Raw genomic sequence first — 19,627 nt, forward strand, 5'->3', positions numbered from 1 at the left:
GTTCAGTAACAGAAGCTCATACAATGCATTTTAGCAGGCTTAATTAAGCATGAATATAACTGAAGGAAATCTCTCTACCTAATACATTTAATAATTACAAATGCAGTGAAAATACAGGTATCGGTATGAGTACTCGTATCAGCGAGTACAAAAAATTAAAGTATCATATCGGACTCGTTCTGCAAAAAGTGCTATCAGTGCATCCCTAATGCCTGGCTCACACTAAAGGAGTGTTAAAATCCTAACCGATTGTGAAATCTGGTTGCAGCACACACACTTAAGGAGAATCTTTGGAGATTTTCTTCCCTCAAGTCTAAAACATGCTCACACTTCAAGATTTGAAAATCGCAGCGCATCACACACCAAAAAAATATTATTAAGATGATCGTGCCAGGGAAGCGCCTGATGTGATCACGAGCTGCAGAATCGTGCATGGGGGAAGCGTCTGACGTGATCTCAAGCTGCAGATCAGAAGCTGAAAAGTGGATGTAAACAAAATATCTGTCCTCAAAGCTCAAAGTCAAAATTAAATATTAAAATAATTAACAGCTTGTTTCATTACATCTATCTTTGATCACATTAAACTCCAGTAGTGTGAGTCAGGCATAAGAGAGATCATCATCTTTATTTCACCAGATCACAAAACACTAAGGTGAACATGTTGCACGAATATAGTGTGAGCTCAGGCTTATCGTGAGATATTGAGTATAAAGTGTTTTAGTTTAAACTGTTGGAGTGATTTTAAGCATTTTGATTCTTGTATGTGAATGTGACTGACTTCAATCTCTCCAGTTTACAGTGTGAATCCTTCAGTACGTCACATAAGTGCTTCACTCCTGTGTTTCCTAGTTTATTCCCGCTCAGGTTCAGCTCTCTCAGGTGTGACAGGTTTGATTTCAGAGCTGAAGTCAGGATGAGACTCTGTTTCTCTGTAATACTGCAATCACTCAGACTGAAGACAGAGAAATAATATTAGTTCACATCTATGGTGATCATCTTATTGAAGAGCAACAGCAGCATTTAGTTTCCAATAGTCTGTTTTAAAACCCAGTCACACTAGTTCTGTGTGCTGGAAGACACTGTTTCTTCTCTTTCATTTTCAGCCATTTAGTCACACTGTAATTGCTGTACAGTATAATAATACTAACTTTAGTTTTTCCAGCTTGAATTGTGGGTTCATCAGTAGATCACTGAGGTTTTTCACTCCAGAGTCTCCTAGTTTATTCCCGCTCAGGTTCAGCTCTCTGAGGTGTGACGGGTTTGATTTCAGAGCTGAAGTCACATCAGAACAACCTTCATCTGTCATATCACACCAGCTTAACCTACATTAGCAGAGAGAGAGCAGAAAATAATACAGAAGAAAAAAACCTCTTTAGTCTGTATAGTCACATCATCTTCATCAGCAAATAAAACAGACAGAGGAAGAGAGATTAGGGATGCACCGATACTGAGCTCATGTACTCGTACTCATAAAATTGCTCTGATACCAGCAACCGATACCAGGCAGCGTGTGTACAGTGTGTGTGTCCAGACAAAGAAACACTGACAACAGAGAGTATAATGGGATCAAAAAGAAGGCGTCGTAAGGGGTGTCGAAATTCATCGTTTATACAATGCATCGCGATGCAGACGAGGATGATTCGGTATTGCTTCAGTAATAGACCATAACCGATTATAATGTACTGACGCTTTTCTGACGTTCTTTGTTGCGTACGTGCTTTGTCGCGGTAGCATACAATGGCAGAGAGAGGTGAGACCCCATTGCGAGTAATTAAAAATGCTCCAACTACTTTAAAAGCCTACATCTGGGCACATTTCGGCTTTTATGAACAACCTGGTAAGCACGACCTGGAGATGACACTGACTGTCTGTAAATCATGTCACGCACAAATAAAACATGCAGGGGGTAATACTACTAACTTGAGAAACCACGTCAGCCGTTTTCACCCAGAGCTGTTAACGCCTGGCAGAGTCTGACTGCTTGTATTTATTTACAAAATTGTATACAGGTGAAGTAAAATTGAAGATGCAGTGCATCGTGATGCATCGTGATATCGAAATGAACTGAATGGATGACATGATAATTGTAATCGAACCGAACCGTGAGACCAGTGTAGGTTCACACTCCTACTGTCTATGAAGTAAATGTATCTAATTAGTGGAATATTACAGGAAATATAGTAAGGCCTATATAGCTGTGGAGCGTGAGCTTATCAAGCGCATCCCTTTTCATTGTAGTTCATTTGGATGTCAATGGCAAAGTATGTAAAAAGAGGCATGTAGCTAATTATTAACATTAACTGACGAGAGAGAGAGATAGAGAGAGACAGAGCGAGAGAGAGATATACTAAATCGTTTATGTAAGTAAAACATGAACTGTTACCTGGTTTATGTATAACGAGTGGTTCTCTACATTATTACAGGACTTTGCGGGTCAAGAAGTTTCATGAACACAGACATCCAAAGCGCGCGGCTTGAAAACCAGCGTCTCAGACAGCGCGCAAATAATGAATTTAATTCTCTTTCATGTCTTGTGCATGTACGGACAAATTCACACAAAATTATGTAAAAACGCCCGTCTTGGCGAGTATCCTATAGTAAAAAAAGTCAGTTATATCTTAAGTGAACGTAGACAGTATATTCAAATGGGGTCCGTGCGTTCGGTCTTAAAGGGACAGCAGTCTAATAAACCTGCTGCTGTGTTTTAATGCTAATCAAACAAAGGACAAATAAATTATTCACTGCTCTTGACTAAATAGCCTACCCTTTGTAACTTTATAAAAAGTCTACATTTAATTTATACAGTAATGAATATGCAAATTTCACATTTGATTACTTTATTCAAATTTCTGTACCTGAAAACTACTGTTAGATCTACACGAAAAACTCTAAAAACACTGTTCATTTCATTTGTAGCCTTTCTTTGTTATATTGTATTTAATTGTGCTATTTGTTATTTGATTATTTGTTCTTATTTTATTAGTGACTGCTTACTTGAATAAAGAATTGATATTTCACTGTTGTCTAAACATTTGAACCACTGACCCAATCCTCAGCACTGAGCCCTGCTGGAGCTGCTCTAAATATGTGCTGTGCTATTAAATAAAAGAAAAAATATGATAGAGCAATAGAATGAACAGTGTTCAGTAACAGAAGCTCATACAATGCATTTTAACAGGCTTAATTAAGCATGAAAATAACTGAAGGAAATGTATATTTGATGAACAAACTAAGCCAACTAATATAATATATATATTCTTTTGGTTTTTCTACTCACTACATTTAATAATTACAAATGCAGTGAAAATACAGGTATCGGTATCAGTACTCGGTATCAGCGAGTACCAAAAATTAAAGTATCGTAATCGGACTCGTTTGGCAAAAAGTGCTATCGGTGCATCCCTAATGCCTGGCTCAGAGTACAGGAGTGTTAAAATCCTAACCAATTGTGAAATCTGGTTGCAGCACACACACATAAGGAGATCTTTGCAGATTTTCTTCCCTCAAATCTTAAACATGCTCACACTACAAGATTTGAAAATCACGACACATCACACACTAAAAAATGTTATTAAGATGATCATGCCAGAGGAAGCGCCTGACGTGATCTCAAGCTGCAGATCAGAAGCTGAAAAGCAGATGTAAAAAAAATATCTTTCCTTAATATCAAGTCATATTCGTGAAAAGGTTGCGGTGACCAAGGAAAGTGAAATCTTTCAAAAATTTAACATTTAAGAATATTTCTAATGAACGGCATCAGCGCTGGTCAAAACAATGGATCAATGCCATTGATCTCTATGAAGTGACGCATCAGCTTCAGCGTTGCTGCTCAGCTGAGCCTTGCAAAGTGGAACTCAAAGTCCAAATTAAATATTAAAATAATTAACAGCTTGTTACATTACATCTATCTTTGATATCTTCAATCACATTAAACTCCTGTAGTGTGAGTCAGGCATAAAAGATATCATCATCTATATTTCACCAGATCACAAAACACTAAGGTGAACATGTTGCACGAATATAGTGTGAACTCAGGCTTGTCGTGAGATACTGAGTATACTGTGTTTTAGTTTAAACTGTTGCAGTGATTTTAAGCATTTTGATTCTTGTTTGTGAATGTGGGGGGTGGTGATGGCGCAGTGGATAAGACACATGCCTATGGTGTGAGAGACCCTTGTTCGAATCCACTGTGAGCCACCAATGTGTCCCTGAGCAAGACACTTAACCCTTAGTTGCTCCAGAGGCGTGCGACCTCTGACATATAGCAATTGTAAGTCGCTTTGGATAAAAGCGTCAGCTAAATGAATAAATGTAAATGTAAATGAATGTGACTGACCTCAATCTCTCCAGTTTACAGTGTAAATCATTCAGTACGTCACATAAGTGCTGCACTCCTGTGTTTCCTAGTTTATTCCAGCTCAGGTTCAGCTCTCTCAGGTGTGATGGGTTTGATTTCAGAGCTAAAGTCAGGATGAGACTCTGTTTCTCTGTAATACTGCATACACTCAGACTGAAGACAGAGAAATAACAATAGTTCACATCTATGAAGATCATCTTATTGAAGATCTCCAGCAGCATTTAGTTTCAAATAGTCTGTCTTAAAACCCAGTCACACTAGTTCTGTGTGCTGGAAGATACTGTTTCTTCTCTTTCATTTTCAGCTATTTATTTGATGTCTCTCTTATTTATTCTCAGTTGAAAAGTCAGATTTCTGCATGTACACGATCAGTACATTGTATCAAATGCTGGAAATAAAACAATTACTAACTAGATAAAAAACACATAAAAATGTGACCAATAGGGAAAACACAGAAAGTGCACTGCGATAAACAATGAAACATAAGCCCTGCTGTCTTCAAATAAATAAACTCCAGTCACACTGTAATTGCTGTACAGTATAATGATACTAACTGTAGTTTCTCCAGCTTAAATTGTGGGTTCATCAGTAGATCACTGAGGTTTTTCACTCCTGAGTCTCCTAGTTTATTCCTGCTGAGGTCCAGCTCTTTCAGGTGTGACGGGTTTGATTTCAGAGCTGAAATCAGGATGAGACTCTGTTCCTCTGTAATACTGCATCCACTCAGACTGAAGACAGAAAATAACAAGAGATCACATCTATGATGATCATCATCAGAACAACCTTCATCTGTCATATCACAATATCTTAAACTACAGTAGCAGAGATAGCGCAGAAAATAAGACAGAAGAAAAGAAAACTCTTTATTCTGTAAAGTCACATCATCTTCATCAGCAAATAAAACAGACAGAGGAAGAGAGATTAGGGATGCACCGATACTGAGCTCATGTACTCGTACTCATAAAAATGCTCTGATACCAGCAACCGATACCAGGCAGCGTGTGTACAGTGTTTGTGTCCAGACAAAGAAACACTGACAACAGAGTGTATAATGGGATAAAAAAGAAGGAATCTATGAAGTAAATGTATCTAATTAGTGGAATATTAAAGGAAATATAGTAAGGCCTAAATAGCTGTGGTGCGCAAGCTTATTGAGCGCATCCCTTTTCGTTATAGTTCAGTTGGATGTCAATGGCAAAGAATTTCTTATTAACGTTAACTGACGAGAGAGATAGAGAGAGAGAGAGAGAGAGAGAGATACTAAATCTTATATGTAAGTTAAACATGAAATGTTACCTGGTTTATGTATAACGAGTGGTTCTCTACATTATTACAGGACGTTTGCGGGTCAAGAAGATTCATGAACGCAAAAATCCGAAGGGCGCGTCCCGAAAACCAGCGTCTCAGACAATGCACGTATAATGAATTTAATTCTCTTTCACGTCTCGTGCTTGTAAGGACAAATTCACACAGAATTATTTAAAAACGCCCGTCTTGGCTAGTATCCTCTAGTAAACAAATTGGGTTATATCTCAAGTGAACGTAGACAGTATATTCAAATTGGGTCCGTGTGTTGGGTCTTAAAGGGACAGCAGTCTAATAAACCTGCTGCTGTGTTTTAATGCTAATCTAACAAAGGACTAAGAAATTACTCACTGCTCTTGACTTAATAGCCTACCTTTTGTAACTTTACAAAACATCTACATTTAATTTATACAGTAATGAATATGCAGTGTTATTTCACATTTGATTACTTTATACAAATTTCTGTACCTGAAAACTACTGTCAGATCTACCTGAAAAACGTCCTCGGTTACGACTGTAACCCTTGTTCCCTGAGAAAGGGAACGAGGACTGCGTCAAATGACACTTTGGGGGGAACACCCCTCAGCGTAGCGCCTCTGATGTATGAATGAAACTAAGCCAATCTCTGATTGGTGTTGCGTCATGATGTAATGTGTGACGGCATACAAGCGGAATCTATAAAGGACGCCGGCACAAATGAGATGTCAGCTTCTGTGATGAAGCAAGCGCTCCCAGGCAGGGGAAGGCGTGGCGAAGGGATGCAGTCCTCGTTCCCTTTCTCAGGGAACAAGGGTTACAGTCGTATCCCGAGGATGTTCCCTTTCGAGGGAACTCGGTGTGAAGTCTGAAGCTGCTCACAGGCACACTTAGGATGAGAGCACGAGAGAGCCAGGCGTAGACGGGATGTCCAGACTGTAAAACCTAATAAAGGTGTAGGGGGTGGCCCATCCTGCTGCATCGCAGACCTCTTGGATTGGGGCCCCCGAGAGGAGGGCTCTAGAGGACGCCATGCCTCTGGTTGAATGAGCCCTCACGGCCAAAGTTGAAGGCAGATTGCGCACCTGGTAGGCCACGGAAATAGCATGGACAATCCAGTTGCTGATGGTCTTTTTGGAGGCGGGAAGCCCCTTCTTGGGCGACCCAAAACACACCAGCAACTGGTCTTACTTCCGCCATGAAGAGGACCTCTGAATGTAAATTTTTAGAGCTCTGACAGGGCAGAGCCGATGAAGTCTCTCCTCATCCGCCGTCACGTGAGGTGGAGGATGAAAAGCCTGCAGAACCGTAGGCCGTGCCACATTAGATGGCACCTTAGGCAAATTGCCCGGCCTGGGATGTAAGATGGCTTTAATGTCGCCTGGAGCAAACTCCAGGCACCCATGTAGAGAGCGCCTGGAGATCTCCTACCCTCCTCAGAGAAGTAATGGCCAACAGAAAAACCACCTTCAGGGAAAGGTTCTTGGCCTCAGCCGACTCCAGTGGTTCGAAGGGGGCCTCGGCCAGCCCTTCGAGAACCACTGCCAGGTCCCATGTGGGAACCCTGGTACGAGCCGCAGGTCTCATCCTCCAAGCCCCACGGAGACCAACTGCTGTCTCCCCAGAGGCCCATCACCCAGAGGAGCGTGGAAAGCCGCAATGGCAGCCACGTACACCTTGAGTGTGGACGAGGTAAGACCAGCTGAAAAGCGATCTTGGAGGAACTCCAGAACTGAAGCCACTGGGCAGTTAACTGGATCCACCTCACGCTCTCTACACCAATTGGCAAAGACATTCCACTTTAAGCCGCACAATTTCCTCGTGGAGGGAGCTCTAGAGCTGAGTAGGGACTACACTACTCCAGCTGATAGGCTGGCCTCTAGGTACTGTGCCTCCTCAGGGGCCAGACCCACAGCTTCCATAGCTCGGGCCGAGGGTGAAATATTGAGCCCTCTGCCTGTGTCAGCAGGTCCCTCCTGAGGGGAATCTCCCACGGAGGGCCGTCTAGGAGCGATACAATGTCTGAGAACCATACTCGGGCCGGCCACAACGGGGCTACCAGCAGTAGACTGATCCCGTCGCGACGGACCCTCTCTAAAACTCCCGGGAGCAGAGCGATCGGGGGAAATGCATACAGACGCAGCCTCGGCCACGTTTGCACCATGGCATCCAACCCCAGCGGGGCTGGATGAGTGAGGGAAAACCACAGTGGACAGTGGATCGTCTCTCGAGATGCAAATAGGTCCACTTCCACTGGGCCGAACCTCTGAGATATTGACTCCACCACCCCGGGGTGGAGTCTCCATTCCCCGGTCCTCAGCCCCTGTCTTGACAGGATGTCTGCTCCCTGCTTTTGACTCCCTGGGATGTATGTTGCTCTTAGAGATAACAGTTTCCCCTGGGACCACAGGAGGATCTGATGCGCCAGTCTGCATAGAGGGCGAGACCTCAGATCCCCCTGATGGTTTATATAGGCCAATACCAACATATTGTCCAACCTCACAAGGACATGATGACCTTTGAGGTCCGGCAGGAAGCTCCTCAGTGCTCGGAACACCGCCAACATCTCCAGGCAGTTTATGTGCCAGGAGGAATGATGGTCCTGCCATAGGCCTGTCGTAAAGCGGCCGTCCATGACCGCGCCCCAGCCCGAGAGGGAGGCGTCAGTCGAAACGGTTTTCCGGCGACATGACGCTCCCAACACTGGACCCTGGGACAGAAACCAAGCTTTTTTCCACATAGATAGGGAACGAAGGCATCTGCGCGTAACCCTAAACATGCGGAACGGGTTTCCCCTTCGAGGAGAACCCCTCGATTTTCAACTACCACTGGAGGGCCCTCATGTGCAGCAGGCCAAATGGAATAATGTTGGACGCTGCTGCCATGAGCCCCAACACTCTTTGAAAATGTTTCACAGTAATGGCTTGGCCTAGCTTTATCCTGGACACTGTGGCCTGAATGGACTTGATTCGTGCAGCAGACAATCGTGCCCACATCGTGACCGAGTCCCACACCACTCCCAGGAACGTGGTTCTCTGGGCTGGTGTCAACACGCTCTTTTTCGTGTTGAGTCTCAACCCCAGGCTTTGAATGTGGGCGAGGACGACATCTCGATGCCGAACCGCCAGCTCTTGTGACTGGGCCAAAATCAGCCAATCGTCGATATAATTGAGCACCCTGATGCCCTGGAGCCTCAGCGGTGCTAGAGCTGCATCAATACATTTGGTAAATGTGCGTGGGGAGAGGGCGAGGCCGAACGGAAGAACCCGATATTGGTACGCTTCGCCCCCGAAAGCGAACCTCAGGCACTTCCTGTGAGATGGAAGGATGGATATGTGGAAGTATGCGACCTTTAGATCTATCGTGACAAACCAATCCTCGGATTGAATTTCACTCCCGATGATGGGAATAGTGAGCATCATGAACCTGAATCTCCTCAGAGAACGATTCAAGTGTCTGGGATCTAATATTGGACGCAACCCCCCATCCTTTTTGGGAACTATAAAGTAGCGGCTGTAAAACCCGGACTCCCTGTCCGGTGGAGGAATACGTTCTATAGCCTCCTTTACCAGCAGGGAGTTTACTTCGCCTGAGAGCGCCGTCTATGCCCCCAAGCTCCTTGAGGAGGGGCTCTAGAAGCGGTACTCTCTTTTTGTGCCTGTCTGTAGGATGAAGAGCAGGAGGATGGCTGCGGTTGACCACTGGGGGCAGGCTTCTTCAGTTTTGAGCGGCAAGGGAGGTATTGTCTGAAGGCTGCAGACTGCTTTTTCGCCTCCTGAAACCTGACGACGACGGTGTTGACGGCGGCGCCGAACAGGCCAGAAAGCGAAATCGGGGCATCAAGGAGGAAAGCCCTGTCTTTTTCCTTAATGCCCGATAAATTCAACCATAAATGTCTCTCCGAGACCACCATTGCCGCCATGGAACGGCCGATAGCGCGGGCCGTTTCTTTGGTGACTCGGAGAGACAGATCTGCAGCCTTCCTCAACTCCACGATATCATCCGGAGTTGGACCCTCGCCCTCATCAATATCCCTTAGAAGGTCGGCCTGGTATGCTTGGAGAACTGCCATGGTATGCAGACTCGCACCAGCCCGACCCGCAGCCATATAAGTCCTGCCCACTAAGGAAGATGTATCTCTGCAGGGCTTAGTGGGCAGCACCGGGGTTTTTAGGGACGATGCCGACTCAGGAGATAAATAAGTGGCCAAAGGTTGTTCCACCGAAGGCATCGTCCCATAGCCGTTCTCTCGCGCCCTGATGATGTTACTATAATTTAATATTGGGGGGTTGGACACGCGAGAAGAGTGTGGTCTGTTCCAAGATTTACACAACTTATTGTGTAAATCAGGGAAGAACGGCAAACCCCGGTGACCAGGCTGTTCTCTGTGCTGCAGGAAGCGCTCGTTCAACTTGCTTTTCATTGGCGCTTCCTGCCTTTCATGTGGCCAACTAAGATTTAATTTGGCCACTGCATGAGAAACATCCTCCACCAGCTCCTCATATAAGGGGACATGGGGTGGCGAGTCATCCCCAAAATCCCCGCCTTCGATGCTGAGCATGTCTGCTTCCTCGGAAGCAGACAGCTCGAACATCGGGTTCTCCACTCGCTCGGAAGAAGCCGCGGAGCGGGCTTCCGCGCGAGGCGGGAGAACCTCGAAACTGGCAGAGGAATCCTGAGAATGTGCCTCAGCAGTCTCAGGGTCCCCTGTCAGATCCATCTGCGAGCCCCATGAAGAGCATCCTCGTTAAAAATGGCCAGGCGGGAGCGCAGCACACGGATCGACAAAGCTTTGCAATCCTCGCAAGCAGCCCCCTCGAGAGCTGCCTGAGCGTGCTGCACTCCCAAACAATGCACACACAAACGATGTGTTTCCCCACCCGTAATATAGCAAGGGCAGGGATGCACACAACGTCTGAAACTTGCACTAGCCATGATAGATATAATATATATACATATATAAATGCTTGTGTAACTGAAAGACAACACCAAATAAGACGTACAACAACAGAGAGCGCTTGCTGAAGAACAGAAAGCTGACATCTCATGTGTGCCGGCGTCCTTTATAGCTTCCGCTTGTATGCCGTCACACATTTTCGTCATGACGCAACACCAATCAGAGATTGGCTTAGTTTCATTCATACTTCAGAGGCACTACGCTGAGGGGCGTTCCCCCCAAAGTGTCATTCGACGCAGTCCGAGTTCCCTCGAAAGTGAACTCTAAAAACACTGTTTATTTCATTTGTAGCCTTTCCTTGTTATATTGTCTTTATTTGTGCTATTTGTTATTTGATGATTTGTTCTTATTTTATTAGTGACTGCTTACTTGTCTTTGATAATGTTTTAAATTCACATTAATTAGGCTGGTAGATTTTGTTGTAGTATCAAAATGGGAATAAAAATGGGAATAAAGAATTGATATTTCACTGGTGTCTAAACATGTGAACCACTGACCCAATCCTCAGCACTGAGCCCTGCTGGAGCTGCTCTAAATATGTGCTGTGCTATTAAATAAAAGATAAAATCTGATAGAGCAATAGAATGAACAGTGTTCAGTAACAGAAGGTCATACAATGCATTTTAGCAGGCTTAATTAAGCATGAAAATAACTGAAGGAAATCTATATTTGATGAACATTTTAAGCCAACTAATATAATTTATATTATTTTGGTTTCTCTACCCAATACATTTAATAATTACAAATGAAGTGAAAATACAGGTATCGGTATCAGTACTCGGTATCGTCGAGTACCAAAAATTAAAGTATCGTATCGGACTCACTACAGGAGTGTTAAAATCCTAACCAATTGTGAAATCTGGTTGCAGCACACACACTTAAAGGGCACCTATTATGCAAAATTCACTTTTACATGCTGTTTGAACATAAGTGTATTTTATGATTTCTGAGGTAACGTTAATAGTCATCGACAACAAATGTTGTTGTCGTCGTCGTCGTATGATTTATGTAATTTAAACCTTTTAATTGCCATAGTTATGCAAGTTACGCCCACATCCAGCGGCAGGGTGGGAATTAGCAGCTCATTTGCAGGCCCCAAAAATGACACATTCAAATGGTTATAATAAATTAACTGGGGGGTATTTTGTGCTGAAACTTCACAAATACATTCTGGGGACACCCAAGACCAATATTACATTTTGTAAAAAGGGCCATAATAGGTGCCCTTTAAGGATAATCTTGCCAGATTTTCTTCCCTCAAATCTTAAACATGCTCACACTACAAGATTTGAAAACTGTGGCGCATCACACACTAAAAAATATTATTAAGATGATCGTGCCAGAGAAGCGCCTGACGTGATCTCAAGCTGCAGAATCGTGACAGAGAAGCGCCTGACGTGATCTCAAGCTGCAGATCAGAAGCTGAAAAGTGGATGTAAACAAAATATCTGTCCTTAATATCAAGTCATATTCGTGAAAAGGTTGCCGTGAGTGACCAAGGAAAGCGAAATCTTTCAAAAATGTAACATTTAGGGATATTTCAAATGAATGGCGTCAGCGCTGATCAATACAATGAATCAAGGCCATTGATCTCTATGAAGTGACACATCAGCTTCAGCGTTGCTGCTCAGCTGAACCTTGTAAAGTGGAGCTCAAAGTCAAAATTAAATATTAAAATAATTAACAGCTTTTTTCATTACATCTATCTTTGATATATTTGATGACATTAAACTCTTCTAGTGTGAGTCAGGCATAAGAGAGATCATCTGGTGTGTTATTTCATCAGATCACAAAATACTAAGGTGAACATGTTGCACAAATATAGTGTGAACTCAGGCTTATCGTGAGCTATTGAGTATAAAGTGTTTTAGTTTAAACTGTTTAAGTGATTTTAAGCATTTTGATTCTTGTATGTGAATGTGACTGACCTCAATCTCTCCAGTTTACAGCGTAAATCATTCAGTACGTCACATAAGTGCTTCACTCCTGTGTTTCCTAGTTTATTCCCGCTCAGGTTCAGCTCTCTCAGGTGTGACAGGTTTGATTTCAGAGCTGAAGTCAGGATTGGACTCTGTTTCTCTGTAATACTGCAATCACTCAGACTGAAGACAGAGAAATAACATTAGTTCACATCTATGACGATAATCTTTTTGAAGAGCAACAGCAGCATTTAGTTTTCAATAGTCTGTTTTGGGTAACACTTTACGGTAAGGGTACATGAATTATCATGAATTCAGGTATAAATTCATGAATGAATTAGGCATTAATTCATGCATTAATGTCTCATGAATCATCAGGAACTAACACAAGTTCAACGTTTTTCATTCATGACTTCATGGATGAACAACACCTTAATTAAAACGTTAACTAAGATGAGTACATCATCATGAATTATGATTTATTACGCATGATCATGATGTTTTCTTTGTTCACAAAAAATGTGTCTTTACTATCCATTAATTGTGGATAAAGCTACAGTTATGGTACATGAATCATCATGAACTCATGCATAAAAAAAGCATTAATTCATGCATGCAAGACTACTCTTCGAATTATTAATACAAAAATCCACATTACCTCATGCATGCATACAGGCTAGAACAGTATATCAATTAATGTGAGAACTGTTTTTCTGAATTATGGTCTGAGTTTCCAAGCATGTTCATGTCTTCTTCATAGCCTGTAAACGGACAGACCCCAAAATTGGCCAATCACAGCAAATAGCACACGAATTCTGTTAACATTCAAATACAGTCATCATTAACTAAGCATTATCTTTTAATGACTTCATCATGTGTGTGGCCCCTCAACTAAAGTGATGACTTGGTCTTTTGAAACACTGATGAACAATGTGTTTTCATTATGATCTGAGTTACCCAGCATGTTCATGTCTTCATAATAGCCTGCAGGTAAATGGACAGACCCCAAAATAGACCAATCCCAGCTCATAGCACATCAATTCTGTTGACATTCAAATACAGTAGTCATTATCAACTAAGCATTATCTTTTAATGACTTCATCATGTGTGTGGCCCCTCAACTAAAGTGATGACTTGGTCCTTTGAAACACTGATGAACAATGTGCTATTAATGGTGGCATAAATGTGAAATGACATGAATATTAACATGAACATTCAAGCCTTTGCAAACAATGTATTGTGGACACAAATGGACTTTGATCTAAACTTTACTGCTTTATTCCAACCTGATCTCATGAGAATAGGTGTGTATTTTTACGTAAAGTGTAAGTTAGTTCTATCATACGTACATTTATTTACGTTTTATACACACAGAAACGACTCTATTGCATTCAACCGTCTTATCAATTAAGTTTTCAGTCGCATTTATTAATATAATACTCATAAATACCTTTTGCTCGTTTTGCCTGCATGGTGTTAAACAAGAATAGGCCTACACTTTAAAACCTTAAAAATACCTTCTTTACTCGTTTAACCATTTTGTAATATAGTGTATATACCGTGAGACACAAAAAGCGTTTTCTCCTATAAAACACAACATAAATTCACAAAAGACATCAATTTTATTAGTTTGATAATCCAAATCTTTAGAATCCATACGTTGTTTGCAAGAAACAGATCCAAATTCGGTCTTTTATCCAGTGATCTTCATCTCCATTTCTCAGCAGCGACCGTAAACGACAAATCCCGCGCTGGTGATGAATTCAAATTCAAAAATTGCGCCCTCAAGAAACGTTACGTTGTGTTTTACGGCAGTGAAATCAAACGCTCATTGGCTCTTTCCTGCTTCATCACAGATTGCGACATGCCGTCAGTGTTGCCAACTTAGCGACTTTGTCGCTATATTTAGCGAGTATTTAGAACCCTCTAGCGACACATTTTCAAAAAAGCGACTAGCGACAAATCTATCGACTTTTTCTGGTGTTATTGGAGACTTTTGGAGACTCTCTGACGTGAAAGCACATATTGTTCTTACTCTTCTCAACGAGCAGCGGGTGCTGCCGTGGGTCCCACCCCCGTCCCAAAGCACTCACAGGCGGCCCAGTCCTCGCGCAGCAGCCCCTCCCAGCTGCAGTTAGAGCACCCCTCCGCGTACAGACTGCAAAAGAATCGCGCAAATGAGTCGCTATTTTTAGCGACTTTTCAAACGTCACTCACTCTAGCTACGTCTACCCTGTTCAGTAAATGACTGAGAGGAGCAGCAGCACATTCATCTGTTGAGCGCACGGCCGCTGAGAGACGTGAATGAGCAGTGTTTTTCCACGGATTTATTATTTGCTTTTCTTTTTTATTTTAATTAAATAATTTAGTTTCCTTCCTTTTCTTGTGCTTACGGTATTACTTGTAATACTCACTATCACAAAGCTTTTGTTCATCCGGCTCCCGAACTCTCTCAATTAAGATAATTTTCCACATTGGCCTATAAAAAAGTTAGTCATTCACTAGGCCTATATCATAGCTTCTCGTTCTATTGTCTGACAAAGGAAATGAGAACAGCTTTATTTTACATTCGGCTATATTATATTATAATATATTAAATACAGTATGTGAGCTGAGCATTAATTTATAGAGAAAACACATTAGACAAGCAGAACGCAAGTACGACGCGATGACGTCACGAATATGCTAATTGACGTATGAAGTCATCTAGCGACATTTAGCGACTTTTAGGGAACGCGTTAGCTACTTTCCTTTGAAAATAGTTGGCAACACTGCATGCCGTGTTTCAGTCGGTGACGGTGTAGTACATTTGAAATGGAAAAGCGCGCGCGCCTTCACAAAGCGAACCCGAAGCCGGATGTTCATGGATTATTAATTTAAATAATTTAAATCTGCTCTGTACCTCATACAAAACGATTATAATACTGCCAGAGAGGACTGCGACTGCAACACATCATCATGTTAACGACTTTTGGTACCGGTTTTGACATTTTCGCAATAAATAAATTATTGTGATTATAACGTTACTTGTCTGTCTGTTATGTTTTTCTTCATAATTGTAGTCTACGTAGTTTTAAGGAATGGTTATGGGTAGGATTAGTGGCTCAAAATATATTTTAATGCTATATTGTTAATAAAACTGCCATTTCTCTACACATCTCTGTCCATTACGTTTTATCCTTTTTATATTCTGTATAAAATGGGTATGTTTAGGTTTGGGAATAGGGTTAAGGTATCTTACATTTATCTATAAAATGGTAAAAGGGAAATTATACAGATATCTTTATGATATGGAATATACGTAAATAACGTTTTGTAGCTGTAAAATCATAATAATGTTACGTTTAAATGTTGCAGATATGTCCATATTATACGTTTCAGTATCTATCCAAACGTACAAAAAAGTATGTTTTCTATCTTTGAAAATAACGTATTAATACCTATGTATTAACAATGAGACCTGTTTATTCTGAAACAGTAACGTTACCAGTTAAATCAACAGCAATACTTGGGAAGAGACATGAACATGCTAGATAACTCGAATCATAATGAAAACACATTGTTCATCAGTGTTTCAAAAGACCAAGTCATCACTTTAGTTGAGGGGCCACAAACATGATGAAGTCATTAAAAGATAATGCTTAGTTAATGATGACTGTATTTGAATGTTAACAGAATTCGTGTGCTATTTGCTGTGATTGGCCAATTTTGGGGTCTGTCCGTTTACAGGCTATGAAGAAGACATGAACATGCTTGGAAACTCAGATCATAATTCAGAAAAACAGTTCTCACATTAATTGATATAACGTTACTGTTCTAGCTTGTATGCATGCATGAGGTAATGTGGATTTTTGTATTAATAATTCGAAGAGTAGTCTTGCAGGCATGAATTAATGCTTTTTTAATGCTTGAGTTCATGAATCATGAATTCATTGATGATTCATGTACCATAACTGTAGTTTTATCCACAATGGATAGTAAAGACACTTTTTTTGTGAACAAAGAAAACATCATGATCATGCGTAATAAATCATAATTCATGATGATGTACTCATCTTAGTTAATGTTTTAATTAAGGTGTTGTTCATCCATGAAGTCATGAATGAAAAACGTTGCACTCATGTTAGTTCCTGATGATTCATGAGATATTAGTGCATGAATTAATGCCTAATTCATTCATGAATTTATACCTGAATTCATGATAATTCATGTACCCTTACCGTAAAGTGTATGCTGGATGATACTGTTTCTTCTCTTTCATTTTCAGCTATTTCTTTGACTTCTCTCTTCTTTATTCTCAGTACAGTGTATCAAATGCTGGAAAATAAACAATTACTAATTAGATAAAAAACACATAAAAATGTGAGCAATAGGGAAAACCCTGAAAGTGTAGTGCTATAAAAAATGAAACAAGCCCTGCTGTCTTCAAATAAATAAACTTCAGTCACACTGTAATTGCTGTACAGTATAATGATACTAACTGTAGTTTCTCCAGCTTGAATTGTGGGTTCATTAGTAGATCACTGAGGTGCTTCACTCCTGAGTCTCCTATTTTATTCCAGCTCAGGTTCAGCTCTCTCAGGTGTGATGGGTTTGATTTCAGAGCTGAAGTCAGGATGAGACTCTGTTTCTCTGTAATACTGCATCTATACAGACTGAAGACAGAAAGAGAAAATGAATCAGAGCCATGATGATCAACTAATGTGTTCAGCTTCATCCAGCAGACTTTTGCTGATAAATAAACGGGGATATCCAGGTGCAGAAACATGGAGAAAGACTACACATTGTTCATTTAAATATACTACCAACCTTGTAACAAAACAAAGGTTGAAATCGTTGATGTATTTATGTTTACACATTCATTTCATATCATTTTTAAAGGTGTTCTAAAACACTTTTTTTTATGTGAAAAGATATATACAGGCTGTACATAACTGAAAACACTAAAATCACTCATAAATATTATAATAATAAATATGTTTGCGTTTTTCTGAACAATTTGGTTCTTCCAGGTTGAAAATAAAAAGTGGAAGCAACGTCACGGTATCTGAGGTTGAAGTGCACTTACAAGGGTTAGTTAATAAATTACAGGTGGTGACACATCATCACGTTACATGACTGAGAAGTTGAATAGATTTGTATTTTTTTTTAATTCATAACAAATGTAAAACATTTTTTTTTACAAATCTAAGTTGTATTATATGCTGCATGTGTGTATTAATACATTTTAGGTCATTTGAGGTCTTTTCATAAAACAACCACATAATTAAATAGATATATTTCATTAAGAGACATTTAGTTTAATTACTTATGTATAAGAAATATTTAAATCATATAAAAGTTAGAAATGGGCTTAATCTATTTTTAATCTCTTTATCTGTCAACTGCATATGTAAAAGGATCACGTTTTTAGTGTTTTTTTGGAATAATGCAAATACTTAACCAACGTTCTTGTTGATTTGGTATTTTTAGACACTCCCTAACTTGAAGGGCTCAAGTGGGGATCATTGTGAGGACTTTTTCATTTCTAATTCTTAAAACAATTACATCATTGAATAATATTAAAATTCACTTTTGAATTAGGACATGCCAACGCCCACCAGCTGGATTATAAAACGCATCGTGTTTAGTAAGTATCTTACTACAGCTGTGTACACAGCGTATCCCTACGCTGTGAGGAATAATACTATCTAATAACCCTGGAAAATGTACCAGAAGTGCTGGTAGTTTCATTTCGAGGAGCAACGGATCCAGCTGATGTAGTAAGTCATTTATTCTTAAGTGCTTTGTTCTAATCGTGATATTGAATAGTGTCTGTAAACCGCAAAAAGACTGTTTAAATATGAATTGCCTGTCTGTGTGTAGGCTAAATGAATAGGCCGATGAATAAACGGCACAGGCGCGCGCGCTTTGTTTACTACAGTTATACAGCGCGTGTCTGTGCCGTTCATTCACTCTCGCACCTACATTAGTAAACATTTACATGAACACATCCAAACTATATTGCTATAGCCTACTGAGATGAGTAAAAATAGACTAAAATATGTTGAAATAAAACGTCTGTATAAGCAACAAACTGCAAATTAACATGTATATGCTAATCATACACAATATGTTACAGACTAAATATGAATGTTTAGACAAGATTTTGTGATTAGTTTTGGATAGATTATAAAGTTTTGACTGTAAAAAAGACTACTGTCACATTAAATAGGGACGCTTTTATTCACCAATTTCTGCTCATAGTTAAATATACTATAGTATGATGTTTTGTCAAAAATAAAGTAGGTAAAATGAATTATCAACTAAGATGTTATTATAGTGTTTGTTCCAATATTCAAACTAATGAATCCTTACCTTTTTTAATACTATAAAATGTAAAATGATAAAATGTATACTTTTTACAAAGAAAGAATACACTTGAAATATTGTTAAAATTGTAATTGTTGTTGTAATTGTAACCTATTTGTAATTGGTTACAATTTCTAATTGTAAAATATGTATATATAGATAATTTCTTTTGTCCTTGCATTCTTTGGGATCCTGTGACACAGCTGTGTGAAAGGATAATTAATATGCAGCTCATTATGTATGTGGCACATTATCCGGCCTTTGTCTTCTCAGGTGTGAACACGCCTCCACGCATATTGCCTTTCCAAACAAAAGGTGTCTTATAAAATTTAAATCAATGTATTGTTTTGTGTAAATGATTAGGCAGGATGATTTTAAAATAATTTTGAAACAAAAATTCTAGGCAACAACACTCATTAGTCAAAAGTCTTGTGGACACATATTTAGTATGTGTTTTGTGGCCTTATTTCAGACACTTTAAGTTTTAGTTTTTTCAATAACCACGAATAAATATTATTCTCTTAAAAATACAAACATGTACATACATGTTGCTCACATATTACGGTAGCCCCGTTTGTGCTATATAGAGTGAATTTACACCTTTGCCATTAACATGTTTATAAATAACTGAAAAAAGCACAAATGTCAGAGCATGTCAGAACACCTCCAGGACCCAGAAAACACCTCAGACCCCAGAGAGTTAATAATCACGCTCTTGAAAAAATTTCTAACTTTAACTTTCAGGGAAAATGTTTTTAAACA

At 40.2% G+C, this 19,627-nt stretch overlaps 1 protein-coding gene across 1 annotated transcript in view; it reads right to left on the reverse strand.

Moving 5' to 3' along the window:
* Positions 1 to 638: 638 nt before the first annotated feature.
* The window catches only part of LOC143724299 (NACHT, LRR and PYD domains-containing protein 12-like), a 575,203-nt gene continuing 556,214 nt past the window's right edge, over positions 639 to 19,627 (reverse strand). Inside the window, exons 22-26 of the mRNA XM_077217284.1 lie at positions 16,996 to 17,169; positions 4,912 to 5,085; positions 4,337 to 4,510; positions 1,149 to 1,322; positions 639 to 952 (exon numbers count right to left, since the gene is read on the reverse strand). Coding sequence (XP_077073399.1) covers positions 742 to 952; positions 1,149 to 1,322; positions 4,337 to 4,510; positions 4,912 to 5,085; positions 16,996 to 17,169 — 907 coding nt within the window. The 3' untranslated portion in view covers positions 639 to 741. The remainder of the gene's footprint in view (positions 953 to 1,148; positions 1,323 to 4,336; positions 4,511 to 4,911; positions 5,086 to 16,995; positions 17,170 to 19,627) is intronic.

This window comes from Siphateles boraxobius, unplaced genomic scaffold (assembly GCF_051911475.1).
Source record: "Siphateles boraxobius isolate OS27281-9 unplaced genomic scaffold, OSU_SipBor_1 72, whole genome shotgun sequence".
NCBI lineage: Eukaryota > Metazoa > Chordata > Actinopteri > Cypriniformes > Leuciscidae > Siphateles > Siphateles boraxobius.